This window comes from Oncorhynchus mykiss, chromosome 2 (genome assembly GCF_013265735.2).
Source record: "Oncorhynchus mykiss isolate Arlee chromosome 2, USDA_OmykA_1.1, whole genome shotgun sequence".
Taxonomy (NCBI): domain Eukaryota; kingdom Metazoa; phylum Chordata; class Actinopteri; order Salmoniformes; family Salmonidae; genus Oncorhynchus; species Oncorhynchus mykiss.
Window position 1 is genome coordinate 88,658,044 of NC_048566.1, and position 13,817 is coordinate 88,671,860.

At 40.8% G+C, this 13,817-nt stretch overlaps 1 protein-coding gene across 1 annotated transcript; it reads left to right on the forward strand.

Annotated features, from left to right (window-relative positions):
* Window positions 1–3,869: 3,869 nt before the first annotated feature.
* Window positions 3,870–9,472, forward strand: LOC110499113 (gastrula zinc finger protein XlCGF26.1). The gene is made up of 2 exons (XM_021576031.2): window positions 3,870–4,053; window positions 4,388–9,472. The coding sequence occupies exon 2, from the start codon at window positions 4,428–4,430 to the stop codon at window positions 6,060–6,062; it is 1,635 nt and encodes a 544-aa protein (XP_021431706.1). The 5' UTR covers window positions 3,870–4,053; window positions 4,388–4,427; the 3' UTR covers window positions 6,063–9,472.
* Window positions 9,473–13,817: the final 4,345 nt, after the last annotated feature.

Sequence of the window (13,817 nt, forward strand, 5' to 3'; positions counted from 1 at the left end):
TCAAGGTACAAAGTGTTCTGATAGTATGTGTGAACTGCACTCTCCTCCTCTCTGCTTTCCAACCTCAACCTCCTGTCCATACCTTTAGTGCCCCCTGTGGGATATAATGTGTTGTTACAGCAGGGATAGGTTTCAAATACACGGAACTCATTTCAAATACTGTAGTACAAATTGTTGTGGGGAAATGTGAGACAATGGTGTGTCAGATGTGCCTCCTCCAGGTTAATAAGAATTTGAATTTGAACTTTTCTTAGTCCAGTCAGCACTCACTCCTTCTCAATATCTCTCCTTGGTCAGTACAAAGATATGGCACATGCTACTAACTGTACCTCATAGTCCAGTCATAAACAAAGTAGAGGAACTTTTGAGTGGGATTTAAATGTTACTTTCTGTTGTGATATATTCAGCATCAACCTGTCACATACAAAAACATTTGATTCAACAAATCCAATGAAGACAAATGTGTTCTATTATTGTTAAATGGGTTCTATATTGTTCTATTCTAACACAAACTGACACCACATGTTTAACTGTAAGAAAGCTTTATTAGAAAAGCATTCATTGGCACAGGCAGAGTGGAAGTTAACATTGGCCTAACTAGAATATCAAAGGGATTAATGGATACTCTGGATACTCCAGGGTGGCGTTCTCCCTCAAGGGTTAAAGCGGACCATCTTCAGGGACAGAAGACCCTCAGAGAAGCTAAGGTCAGACACTGGGCTGATAGTTGGGGTAGGTACCAGAAGGTCAGACACTGGGCTGTCATTTGGGGTAGGTACCAGAAGGTTAGACACTGGGCTGACAGTTGGGGTAGGTACCAGAAGGACAGACACTGGGCTGATAGTTGGGGTAGGTACCAGAAGGTCAGACACCGGGCTGACAGTTGGGGTAGGTACCAGAAGGTCAGACACTGGGCTGATAGTTGTGGTAGGTACCAGAAGGTCAGAAGGTCTGCAAGCCATCATCGGACAGAGAATGTCTAACCTGAGCAGGAGGGTGATCCTGGGTGTCAGAGCTGATAGTGAATTGTGGACTGTTATCTCAGGTACGGAAAGGCAAGGGGAAAAAATAGAGCACTGTCTTATATTTTCAACGTTTGTTGCTTGAAAATATGCGCTATGAGCAGTCGTTTTGGTGAATGTTTATTCTCAGCCAACTATAGACCTCTCAACTGCATGCAGTGTGTGGGGGGGAAACAACAACACTTTATTCTAATTGGAGATTTCACAATGTCAGTCAAACTGTAGCTGCACTGTCAAAACTAGCTACATCATCATTTGGATTGCCTTTCTATTAGCAATGATCTTGGGCCTGACAACACCTGCGCCAATATATCCTCTACACATCGGCTTCCTGGACATTATCTCTTAATTAGAGACAGTAGCATACACGCTGCAAAATAGAACTCAATTGAGTGAACATGAAATGTATTTCAATTTGAATGAAATAGGCCTATAGCATAATGTAGGAAATGTACATTTCAATGCAGTCATCTCAGGTTTTAATTTGAAACATTGTTTGTATCAAGTGCAAAGACATTGGCAACTTTTATTTGTAGTCAACTTTGTTCTGTAGTTATTGGTGGTCTCGGAGAGGCAGATAAACCATGTAATTCTATTCTTAGAGGATATCTCCAGTGTATAAAGTGAGGCGGGAGGATAAAACAGCATCCAACGACGCATTTAGCTGTTCTATGAGTGGTCTGAGGCAGGAGTTAGATTACGAGCGTTTTCAAGTGTTTTGGGAGAAAACGATCGGAGATTTAACGATGGATGCTCCTACGAAGGTTCTGAAGATGAATTTAGTAAAATGCTTTTGGGAAACCGGGCCCAGGTTGATAACTCCTGCTTGCGCCTCCTGCACATCAGATGTCGCCAAAGTGTCCACTGTTTCTTTTCGTCGGAAAAGGAAGCCGACTTTATGAAGCATGCTGTGTTTTGCTCCACGTAAGTGAACGTTTGAGACGCCAGCAAGAATAAGCAAGACCTAGCGAGAATAAGGTCGTGACCTCGGCGATTTCCAAAATACAAATGCCGCAATGGTCGTAAAAAATTATACAAATGGTCGAAACTCGTAACATTTTAAATGGAAATGTTAGCAGACTTACATTTTGTTTAACAATTTCAAAAAATCTAAATAGTTAATAGCCTTAATAGCACAAATAATATTATAGCATTAGCAATATTGTTAACAGCGTTGAGATGAATGGTTATGATGATAACAACAGCAATACAAATAACTAAACATTATTTATAATGCTAATATTATTAATAATAGTAATAGCACTACTACTACCACTAATATTATAATTATAATAATCAACTTTAGAACACACATTTAAATCCTGTTGTTATTTTGCCCATTCAAACTACACTGTACACAATGTTCTGTCATTAATTTTGCACTGTAAACAATGTTCTGTCATTCATATTGCACTGTACACAATGTTCTGTCATTCATATTGCACTGTACATAATGTTATATCATTCATATTGCACTGTACATAATGTTATATCATTCATATTGCACTGTACACAATGTTCTGTCATTCATATTGCACTGTACACAATGTTCTGTCATTCATATTGCACTGTACATAATGTTATATCGTTCATATTACACTGTATACAATTTCCTGTACATTGCGTCGCAGTTAATTGGAGTCCATTCTACTCAGGAGCACCTCTAGTTTCCAAATCCACAGAATTACACCCCAATCATCGTCACTGCTAATTTCGTGGCCCTTAAAGTTTTGGCAATCAGCTGAAATCCAATAGTTTTTTCATGTTGTACATAGATATTACACCGTAAACTATTTTCTGTATATTATATCACAGTAAAAGGGGGGTCCATTCTACTTAGGAGCACCTGTAAACTCTGTGGATTTGGAAACTAGAGGTGCTCATGAGTTGAATGGACACGTATTTTACTGTGACACAGTGTACAGTAAATTGTGTACAGTCCAATATGTATGTTTTGCTTGCACCGAATGGCCAGAGTTTGCACATTTTAGACCATTCCATTGGCCCTTAAGTGAAATCTCCACCCACCCGGGGCACCAGGCCATGCAAAACAAACTGGCCCTCTGTCCAATATGGAGTACGGATTGGATTTCAGCTGGTTGGCTACTTTTTAAGGGCCTCAAAATGAGCAGCGACAATGCTGGGGTGTAATATCTGTGAATTTGGAAACTAAAACTGCTCCTTAGCTGAATGGACCCCCCTTTTACTGCGAAATATAGGTTACATTTAAAAATATATATATATATATATATATATATATATATATATACATACATATATTTAAATGTAACCTTTATTTCGCAGTAAAAGGAGGGTCCATTCAGCTAAGGAGCAGCTTTAGTATATATATATATATATATATATATATATATATATATATATATATATATATATTTATATATATATATGTATATGTGTGTGTGTGTGTGTGTGTGTGTGTGTGTGTGTGTGTGTGTGTGTGTGTGTGTGTGTGTGTGTGTGTGTGTGTGTACAGTCCAATAAATTATAGGAGTACATAGACAAAAAAACATTGCTCACCAAATATATTTTTTAATCATGTAATATATTTTAGAAAATCTTTCAAAAATTCTTTGTATAATAACTATTATACAATATATTAATAATTGTGCACATCTTCCATCATTTTTGCTCTAATTATTAATGAACAAAGTCTTATTCTGAAAGATTCCACAAAGCCGTGACCCGGAAGTAATTCTTTGTTCATGTTTAGACAATAATTTTTTAGACATCATAATTAAAGACGGGTTGATGACACTGTTCTACTATTACGTGGGGGACTTTTATTTCGAAAATTTACGAAATGTCGTGACTAGGAAGTACTTTTTTAGTGTTGCTGAAAGAAAATGTACGACATTTTTGACTTGTGTTAGCAGCAGTATTTTGACTTGTGTTTGCAGCAGTTTTGTGAAAATTTACGAAATGTCGTGACCAGGAAGTACTTTTTTAGTGTTGCTGACGAGACGCTGATTTTTGTGCCGTTGTTTTTGTCCAAAAACGAACATAGCGAAAGGTATTTTGACTTGTGTTAGCAGCAGTTTTGTGTTTTGGTGTTGTGTATTCATTCTGGTTGAGTCATATATCTAAACCAACAATCTTGTCTTTCCATTCGGTATGAGCACTGCAGGCAATCAAACTAGCCAATTAGCTGGCTGGCTGGCTAGCTAGTCAGCAAACGTTCACGTTTGGTTTAGTTCGTACACTTTTTGCTTTGAAATCTGTGGTCGTCCACATCCACAACACCATGAAACATTGAACGTCTGTGTCAAGTGAGGTCTTGTTTGCATTAGCCATGCCTTTTTATATTATATTCTCTTCACACATTATGTTCTGTCACTTTTCCCCAGACAGAAAATTAGACTGCACCCCTTCCCTCCGTCCATCAAGATGGATAACTTGATTAATGAACACCAAAGCCGCAATGATCCAGAGAACAAGGCAAATAACACTGATTCACCTGAAATAAAGATTGAAATAGATGAGGTGCGCATTGAGTACACTCAACAGATGAACACACTGGAAGAAGAGAATCTAAGTGATCAGCCAGCAAACCAAGCAGACAGTTCTGATTTATCACAGGAGGATTCTGAGTCTGATTCAGAGTCTTTCTCTTGTACACAGTGTGACAAGAGCTTCCGTACCGCCTTACATTTGAAAAAACACCAGATTAGGCACACTGATAAAACCCTACACTATTGCATAACTTGTGAGAAGAGCTTCCCTTATGCATCGCTCTTAAAGCAGCACCTAACAATGCATGATGCTGACAGAACATACTGTTGCACGAAATGCGAAAAGAGCTTCCGATCTGCACCGTGCCTAAGGAAGCACCTGACAACGCACGGTGAGAAGAATCACGGTTGCACCGAGTGCGATAGGAAATTCTGTTCAGCATCTCGCTTAAAAAGGCACATGACGACACATAGCGGGGAAAGACCACATGTTTGCACCGCCTGTGGGAAGAGTTTTACCCGACCAGAGAGCTTAAAGAATCATCAGCTAAATCACCAAGGGGAGAAGCTGCACACCTGCCACAACTGTGGAAAGAGCTACAGTGTGCTGAAGTTCCTTAAAGAACATATGAAAGTCCACGAGGGTCCCCACATCTGCTCTCAGTGTGGGAAGAGCTACACACTCCTCTACAACTTGAAAATGCATATGTCAGCAGCGCATGGAGAGGAAAAAGCATTGCCTTGCTCTGAATGTGGGAAAAGTTTTGTTTCAGAGTACCGCCTGCGAAAGCATCAGAAGCAAGTACACAGAACAGCCTTCCCCTGCCCTGAATGTGGGCGAAGCTTCTCCACACTGTCCATATTGCAAGAGCATCAGTCAAACCATACTGGTATCAAACCGCATTCTTGTGAGGAGTGTGGGAAGAGCTTTGGCCTTCTGGATGGTCTTCAGAGGCACCAGTACACACACCGGCCCAAACCAGAAAAATCCTGCCTCTGTGAGGAGTGTGGAAAAAGCTTTCTTAACCTCACCCAACTGGCCAGACATAAACAAGTTCATTCCAATGTTAAATCCCACACTTGTGAGGAGTGTGGTAAAAAATTCAAACAGATCGGAGGTTTGAGAATACACCGCCGCACTCACACAGGGGAGACACCGTTCTCTTGCAAAGAGTGCAGTAAAACATTTACGCAGGCCAGCTCCTTGAAGGTTCATATGTTAACCCACACAGGAGAGAGGTCATTCTCTTGTAAGGAGTGTGGCAAGACATTCAACATTGCAAAGACATTACGGCTTCATATGCGCATTCACACAGGAGAGAAACCACATAAATGCCCTGATTGTGGGAAGGGATACCATCACGCTCAAGGACTCAGAATGCACCTGCTATTTCACAAGGGGGAACGACGGCACACATGTACTTACTGTGACAAGAGTTTCTTTCTGCCAGGACATTTAAGAGCACACATCCGACTACACACTGGAGAGAAACCTTACCTCTGCTCTAATTGTGGGAAGAGTTTCAATCGGGCTTGGAATTTAAAGCAACACAAGAAAATATGTCAGTGATTCATTTCACCACAAACTGAACTTTCCACAGCATGTTATTGTGGGGCTCCTTTTTTGTAATATTCTGCCTATGATACATTGTGCTCTATGCCAAACTAGTCTAATAATACATCAAATAAAGTTGGTGACTTATTTACATTTGCTTTATCCATTTATAATCTGTATGTTGTTGTGGCAACAAAGTAGATGACATGCTCTATGTAGCCTACTTTGGCTGAGCCATATTGTGTGATGGGGATACTTGTACTGTATGACAAACTTTCAGTGAAGAATGATTGATTTGAATGTAAACATGTGGTGTCCAAAATGAACCCTAGAGGGTAGAACTAACCCAAGGATCTGGATATTATCATATCACTCTAGCAGAGAAACCTCCAGCTTTATTCAATGCCTTGATATGTACATTCTCAAAATCTACTTAGAAAGAATATACAGCTACGTTATTTCTGTCAATATGCTATACTGTATATACACTCAGTGGCCAGCTTATTAGGAACACCCATCTAGTATCGCGTCAGACCCCCCTTTGCCTCCAGAATATAATTCTTCAGGCATGAAATGTTGCTCAATTGGTATCAAGGGACCTAACGTGTGCCAGAAAACATTCCCCACACCATTACACCACCGCCACCAGCCTGTACCATTGACACCAGGCAGGATGGGGCCATGGACTCATGTTGCTTACGCCAAATTCTGACTCTGCCATCACATGACGCAACAGGAACCAGGATTCGTCGGACCAGGCAACTTTTTTCCACTCCTCAATTGTCCAGTGTTGGTGATCATGTGCCCACTGGAGCCGGTTCTTCTTGTTTTTAGCTGATAAGAGTGGAACCCGGTGTGGTCGTCTGCTGTAATAGCCCATCCGTGACAAGGACCAAAGAGTTGTGCGTTCACAAGATGCCATTCTGCACACCACTGTTGTACTGCGTTGTTATTTGCCTGTTTGTGACCCACCTGTTAGCTTACATGATTCTTGCCATTCTCCTTCGACCTCTTATCAATGAACTGTTTTCGTCCACAGAACTGGCGCTGACTGGATGTTTTTTGTTTGTCGCACCATTCTCGGTAAACCCTAGACACTGTCGTGCGTGAGAAGCACGTGTTTCTGAGATACTGGAACCGGCACGCCTGGCACCGACAATCATACCACGTTCAAAGCTGCTTAGGTCACTCGTTTTGCCCATTATAACGTTCAATTGAACAGTAACTGAATGCCTCGATGCCTGTCTGCCAGCTTTATATAGCAGGCCACTTGACTCACTGTCTGTAGGAGCAAACCATTTTTGTTGGTGTACCTAATATACTGGCCTCTTCGTGTATATTGCTTTGTAAAATAAGAAGAAAATAATCCTGAATATGCCTTGTATAATCTCGAACATCCCTCTGTAGCATGGCTTAAACTAGCCATTTTCACTGTTTATTTCTACCATTTGAATACATGTATTCCAAAAAAAATGACTGCTCTGTGTTATTTTTCTTTGCTGCAACTGTATTAGTATTTAGAGACAATGCACTAGTAGAGGCCACACTATGAGTTACATTTCTATGTTTGAATCATATCCACTTCACACAGGACATGGCTAACATAACGGAGAGAACATCAGTGTATTCAATGTTTCTAAGGTAAACCCCTGTCTTGTACTGTTCTACTGTACACCCAGGCAAGGTGGGCATACCTCAGTAACTAGTCTGTGTTCCATGTCTATGTCCAGGTAAATTCCTCCCTTTTACTGTACTGCACTTCGGGTATCAATCAGAGGGAGACGGGAATGTGTCCGCTTTGAATGAAATCTAATCCTCCTTCACTTACATCCTCTGGGTCTGCGTTTTGGCCTGCTCTCTCTGTGTGGTGCTCAGTGCACTGTGCACTTACAGGCTGAGACTCAGTGTCATTACCGCTCTAATCACATTCGGGCTCCGGAGCAGGTAGGCACTAATTTCTGGAAGCATACAGGGAAGACTGTTTGTACTGTGCTACTTTTGTGTTATGAGAAAGTGTTGCTGCTCTGATCTTGTGATATGGTCTGTAAACAGCTTTGAATGGAACATGTTCGCTTTTTTTGTTCTTCAATTCTTCTTCAATTGATTCTGCAGCACATTTGTTGGAAGATGCGCCAACAGCAAGGAGAAGATCGTTGCTGGTGTTTCTCCCATCTAAAGTACAGAGGTCATCTTCTGCTTTAATGCAATTAGTGATAACTTGATGCCAAGAAAATATGGTTTAAATACTTGGTTCACATCTCTCTGTCATTACAGTGTCAAGTATACTGTCCATTAACTTACATTATTGCCAACTCTGTCTAAGTTATAGATTATACTAAATGACTGATGTTCATTCAGGCAATGTGCAGCTACAGTATTTTGGTTAGCTTACTGTATATTCAATGCTAGCTATTGTTTTTCACCTGGTATTTGAGTTACTGTTTGTATTGGTTTCATGATGCAAGTCGAAGCTAAGCCTAGAGTAAATCCCCAAACAAGTATCTCTTGGGACCCATACATTCGCAATAAAGTTCATTCCTCCCTTGAGCTTTCACTTTAGTTTGGAAAAGTGCTATACGGCACTGTACATTCCAATGTTGTTTCTTGGGCGTATTATTTTGCTGTCATGCATTTACTTCTCCCATTGTGAATAGGCTATACGACCCACAATGTGAGAAAGGTAGCCCACACACACTTAGGAAGACGGTAAATTAGAGTCCCATCACCAGAATGATGGGAATATTTACTGATGAAGTGAATGGCTTCTGTGGTGTGTGTAAGCTTTGAATTCAAAAAGCATTGCCTAAACATGCCTTCTGTATGTAAACATTGTACGGTGGCTTGGGAACAGACAAATCAACGTTTATTGGTTGCATACACAGTTGCAGACATAGCAGATGTTATACAGGGTCAATGGAACGGAGTCAAACATGGGGTTTCCAAATGTTTCATCTGTTTGATACTTTCTATTTATTCCATTCCAGCCATTACAATGAGCCCATCTTCCTATAGCTCCTCCCACCATCCTCCAATGGTATGTACAATAAAAATAAATACTATGAATGAAATGTACAGATATTACAGTGAGCTTTCAAGAATCCAGTATATAAACAGTAACAAAATGCAATGTACAGTTGTAAATATATTAAAATGAGTTATGAGAAGAATACAGTACATGAATACATAATGTGAAAAACAGTCAAAAATAAACGGTCCTGTGTTTGATGTCCTTATGTTCATGCGACAGCAGCTTTTCCTGTGTGTGTGTTTGTGAGTATTTGCGAATGCTTGTGTGGGAGTGTATCTGAGTACAGACAGGGTTGGGTAGGTTACTTGTAAATGTAATTAGTTACAGTTACTAGTTACCTTGTCCAAACTCAATAACGTAATGATTACTTTCAGTTACTTTTGGATTCCTTTCCCCTCAGTAGGCAACCAAAAAGGATCCATCAAACGCTTTTGGTGTGTCATAGTGGTCTCTGACCTCAGGTCAGACTTGCTTAGGATGAACAAACTTAAACTTGTTTTCAATGCTGAATTGAATATCATTGAGAAAACAGAAAGGTGTCATAATGTATTTGTTTTGCAAAAGTCCTGAATATTTCTGAATTTAAAAGTAATCCAAGAAGTAATCTAGTTTTTCAACAGTGTCTTATCTGATGACAATATTTTTGTCATCAAAAATATTTTGTTGTCGTCAGATTACATGTAACTGATTACTCCCCAACTCTGAGTAAAATAGTCTGCCAGTGTATGAGGTGTGTGTGTGTGTGTTCTGTGAGTGAGTCTACCATTGTCTCTTACTACAGGAGAGTAGTAAGTATGGCTGTTCAACAGTTTGAGATAGAAGCTCGTAGTTCATCACTAAACTGTTCCTGGATGGTTGGGAGAAGTTGCTCTCGGAGGATGTGTTGGTACCATTCTTTATTCATGGCTGTGTTCTCAGGCAAAATTGTGAGTGAACCCACTCCCTTGGCTGGGAAGCAACCCTACACATGAATGGTCTCAGGATGCTTTACTGTTGGCATGACACAGGACTGATGGTAGCGCTCACCTTGTCTTCTCCGGACAAGCTTTTTTCCAGGTACCCCAAACAATCGGAAAGGGGATTCATCAGAGAAAATGACTTTACCCCAGTCCTCAGCAGTCCAATCCCTGTACCTTTTGCAGAATATCAGTCTGTCCCTGATGTTTTTCCTGGAGATAAGTATCTTCTTTGCTGCCCTACTTGACACCAGGCCATCCTCCAAAAGTCTTTGCCTCACTGTGCGTGCAGATGCACTCACACCTACCTGCTGCCATTCCTGAGCAAACTCTGTACAGGTGGTGCACCGATCCCGCAGCTGAATCAACTTTAGGAGACGGTCCAGGTGCTTGCTGGACTTTCAATTGAACCGCCCTCCAAGAAATTCTTGATGATCTGATAAATGGTTGATATAGGTGCAATCTTTCTGGCAGCAATATCATTGCCTGTGAAGCCCTTTTTGTGCAAAGCAATGATGCAGGCACGTGTTTGCTTCCAGGTAACCATGGTTGACAGAGGAAGAACAATGATTCCAAGCACCACCCTCCTTTTGAAGCTTCCAGTCTGTTATTCAAACTCAATCAGCATGACAGAGTGATCTCCAGCCTTGTCCTCGTCAACACTCACACCTGTGTTAACGAGAGAATCACTGACATGATGTCAGCTGGTCCTTTTGTGGCAGGGCTGAAATGCAGTGGAAATGTTTTTGGGGGATTCAGTTCATTTGCATAGCAAAGAGGGACTTTACAATCAATTGCAATTCATCTGATCACTCTTCATAACATTCTGGAGTATATGCAAATTGCCATCATACAAACTGAGGCAGCAGTCTTTGTGAAATTAATATTTGTGTAATTCTCAAAACTTTTGGTCACGACTGTACATCAAAACACAATAACATTGACATAAAGACCCCTACAACAATTCAAATCATTTCAAATTTTATTTGTCACATACACGTGTTTAGCAGATGTTATTGTGGGTGTAGTGAAATGCTTGTGTTTCTAGCTCCAACAGTGCAGTAATATCTAAACATTTCACAATAATACACACAATACACACAAATCTCAAGTAAAGGGATGCAATTAAGAATATATAAATATTTGGGTGAGCAATGTCAGAGCGGCACTCCCAGGAATCCCAGTTCGACAATAAATGACTGATTTGTTCCATAAAGTCCAGCATTTATGTTTGTTTTTGTTTGCGCATTTAGCCCAGTAATCCAAATGCACAATGCGCAAGCAATTAGTTCAGACGAAAAGTCCAAAAAGTTATATTACAGTTCGTAGAAACATGTCAAATGTTGTATAGAATCAATCTTTAGGATGTTTTTATAATAAATATTCAATAATGTTTCAACTGGACAATTCCTTTGTCTTTAGAAATGAAAAGGAACGCAGCTACCTCTCACGGCCACGCGCCTGACTTCGCTCATGGCATTCTGCCAGACCTCTTAGTCAAACAAGGTCCTAAAGACTGTTGACATCTAGTGGAAGCCTTAGGAAATGCAATATGACCCCATAGACACTGTATATTGGATAGGCAAAGACTTGAAAAACTACAAAACTCAGATTTCCCACTTCCTGGTTGGATTTTTCCTCTGGTTTTTGCCTGCCGTATGAGTTATGTTATACGCACAGACATAATTCCAACAGAGTGTTTTCTATCCAAATCTAGTAATTCTATGCACATTCTACTCAGGCTTTTGGGCCTAAGTAGCAGGCAGTTTACTCTGGGCACCTTATTCATCCAAGCTACTCAATACTGCCCCCCAGTCCCAAATAAGTTAATATGCTTGCAGTCAACCCCTAGTGATGTAACTGCCTACGTCAACTTCTTCTACTCATGAGACCAAGCCCATGCATATACAGTTATACAAACCTACAAGAGAGACAATAGTTCCCGTGTTTTCTAAGGGCTCAGCAGTAATTTTTCACTCCCCAAGTTGCTTTATAGTGGTATGTCTGACTAGTCTCTTATCTCTTTCACTCCCCTGCAGGGTTCTGTGTCTATGAATCTCTTTTAGCCTTGAGGCGCTTTCTCACAGACACCCTGTTTTGACTGCAATTACTCACATATCTCTCAGACCGTTTCTTATAAGAAGCAGAGACTAGAGAATAACTATGGAACAATATTCAACCTTATAATGTTGTTAATCTGTAGTCCAGGATCCTGTAAATGTAGTGGGGGGGCATAATAAGCATAATAAATTATTACAATACATCAATAATTTGGTGCAGCCCCTATCATGACCCCAAGGTGACCCCCTAATCAATCCCTGACGGCTAACAATAACATATCTTGACACAATGTAAACGTTATAAATTACCTTCTCTCCCTCAGTGAAAGGAATAAATACAGTGGGGCAAAAAAGTATTTAGTCAGCCACCAATTGTGCAAGTTCTCCCACTTAAAAAGATGAGAGAGGCCTGTAATTTTCATCATAGGTACACTTCAACTATGACAGACAAAATGAGAAGAAAAAAAATCCCGAAAATCATATTGTAGGATTTTTAATGAATTTATTTGCAAATTATGGTGGAAAATAAGTATTTGGTCACCTACAAACAAGCAAGATTTCTGGCTCTCACAGACCTGTAACTTCTTCTTTAAGAGGCTCCTCTGTCCTCCACTCATTACCTGTATTAATGGCGCCTGTTTGAACTTGTTATCAGTATAAAAGACACCTGTCCACAACCTCAAACAGTCACACTCCAAACTCCACTATGGCCAAGACCAAAGAGCTGTCAAAGGACACCAGAAACAAAATTGTAGACCTGCACCAGGCTGGAAAGACTGAATCTGCAATAGGTAAGCAGCTTGGTTTGAAGAAATCAACTGTGGGAGCAATTATTAGGAAATGGAAGACATACAAGACCACTGATAATCTCCCTCGATCTGTGGCTCCACGCAAGATCTCACCCCATGGGGTCAAAATGATCAGAAGAACGGTGAGCAAAAATCCCAGAACCACACGGGGGGACCTAGTGAATGACCTGCAGAAAGCTGGGACCAAAGTAACAAAGCCTACCATCAGTAACACACTACGCCGCCAGGGACTCAAATCCTGCAGTGCCAGACGTGTCCCCCTGCTTAAGCCAGTACATGTCCAGGCCCGTCTGAAGTTTGCTAGAGAGCATTTGGAAGATCCAGAAGAAGATTGGGAGAACGTCATATGGTCAGATGAAACCAAAATATAACTTTTTGGTAAAAACTCGTCGTGTTTGGAGGACAAAGAATGCTGAGTTGCATCCGAAGAACACCATAGCTACTGTGAAGCATGGGGGTGGAAACATCATGCTTTGGGGCTGTTTTTCTGCAAAGGGACCAGGACGACTGATCCGTGTCAAGGAAAGAATGAATGGGGCCATGTATCGTGAGATTTTGAGTGAAAACCTCCTTCCATCAGCAAGGGCATTGAAGATGAAACGTGGCTGGGTCTTTCAGCATGACAATGATCCCAAACACACCGCCCGGGCAACGAAGGAGTGGCTTCGTAAGAAGCATTTCAAGGTCCTGGAGTGGCCAAGCCAGTCTCCAGATCTCAACCCCATAGAAAATCTTTGGAGGGAGTTGAAAGTCCGTGTTGCCCAGCAACAGCCCCAAAACATCACTGCTCTAGAGGAGATCTGCATGGAGGAATGGGCCAAAATACCAGCAACAGTGTGTGAAAACCTTGTGAAGACTTACAGAAAACGTTTGACCTCTGTCATTGCTAACAAAGGGTATATAACAAAGTATTGAGA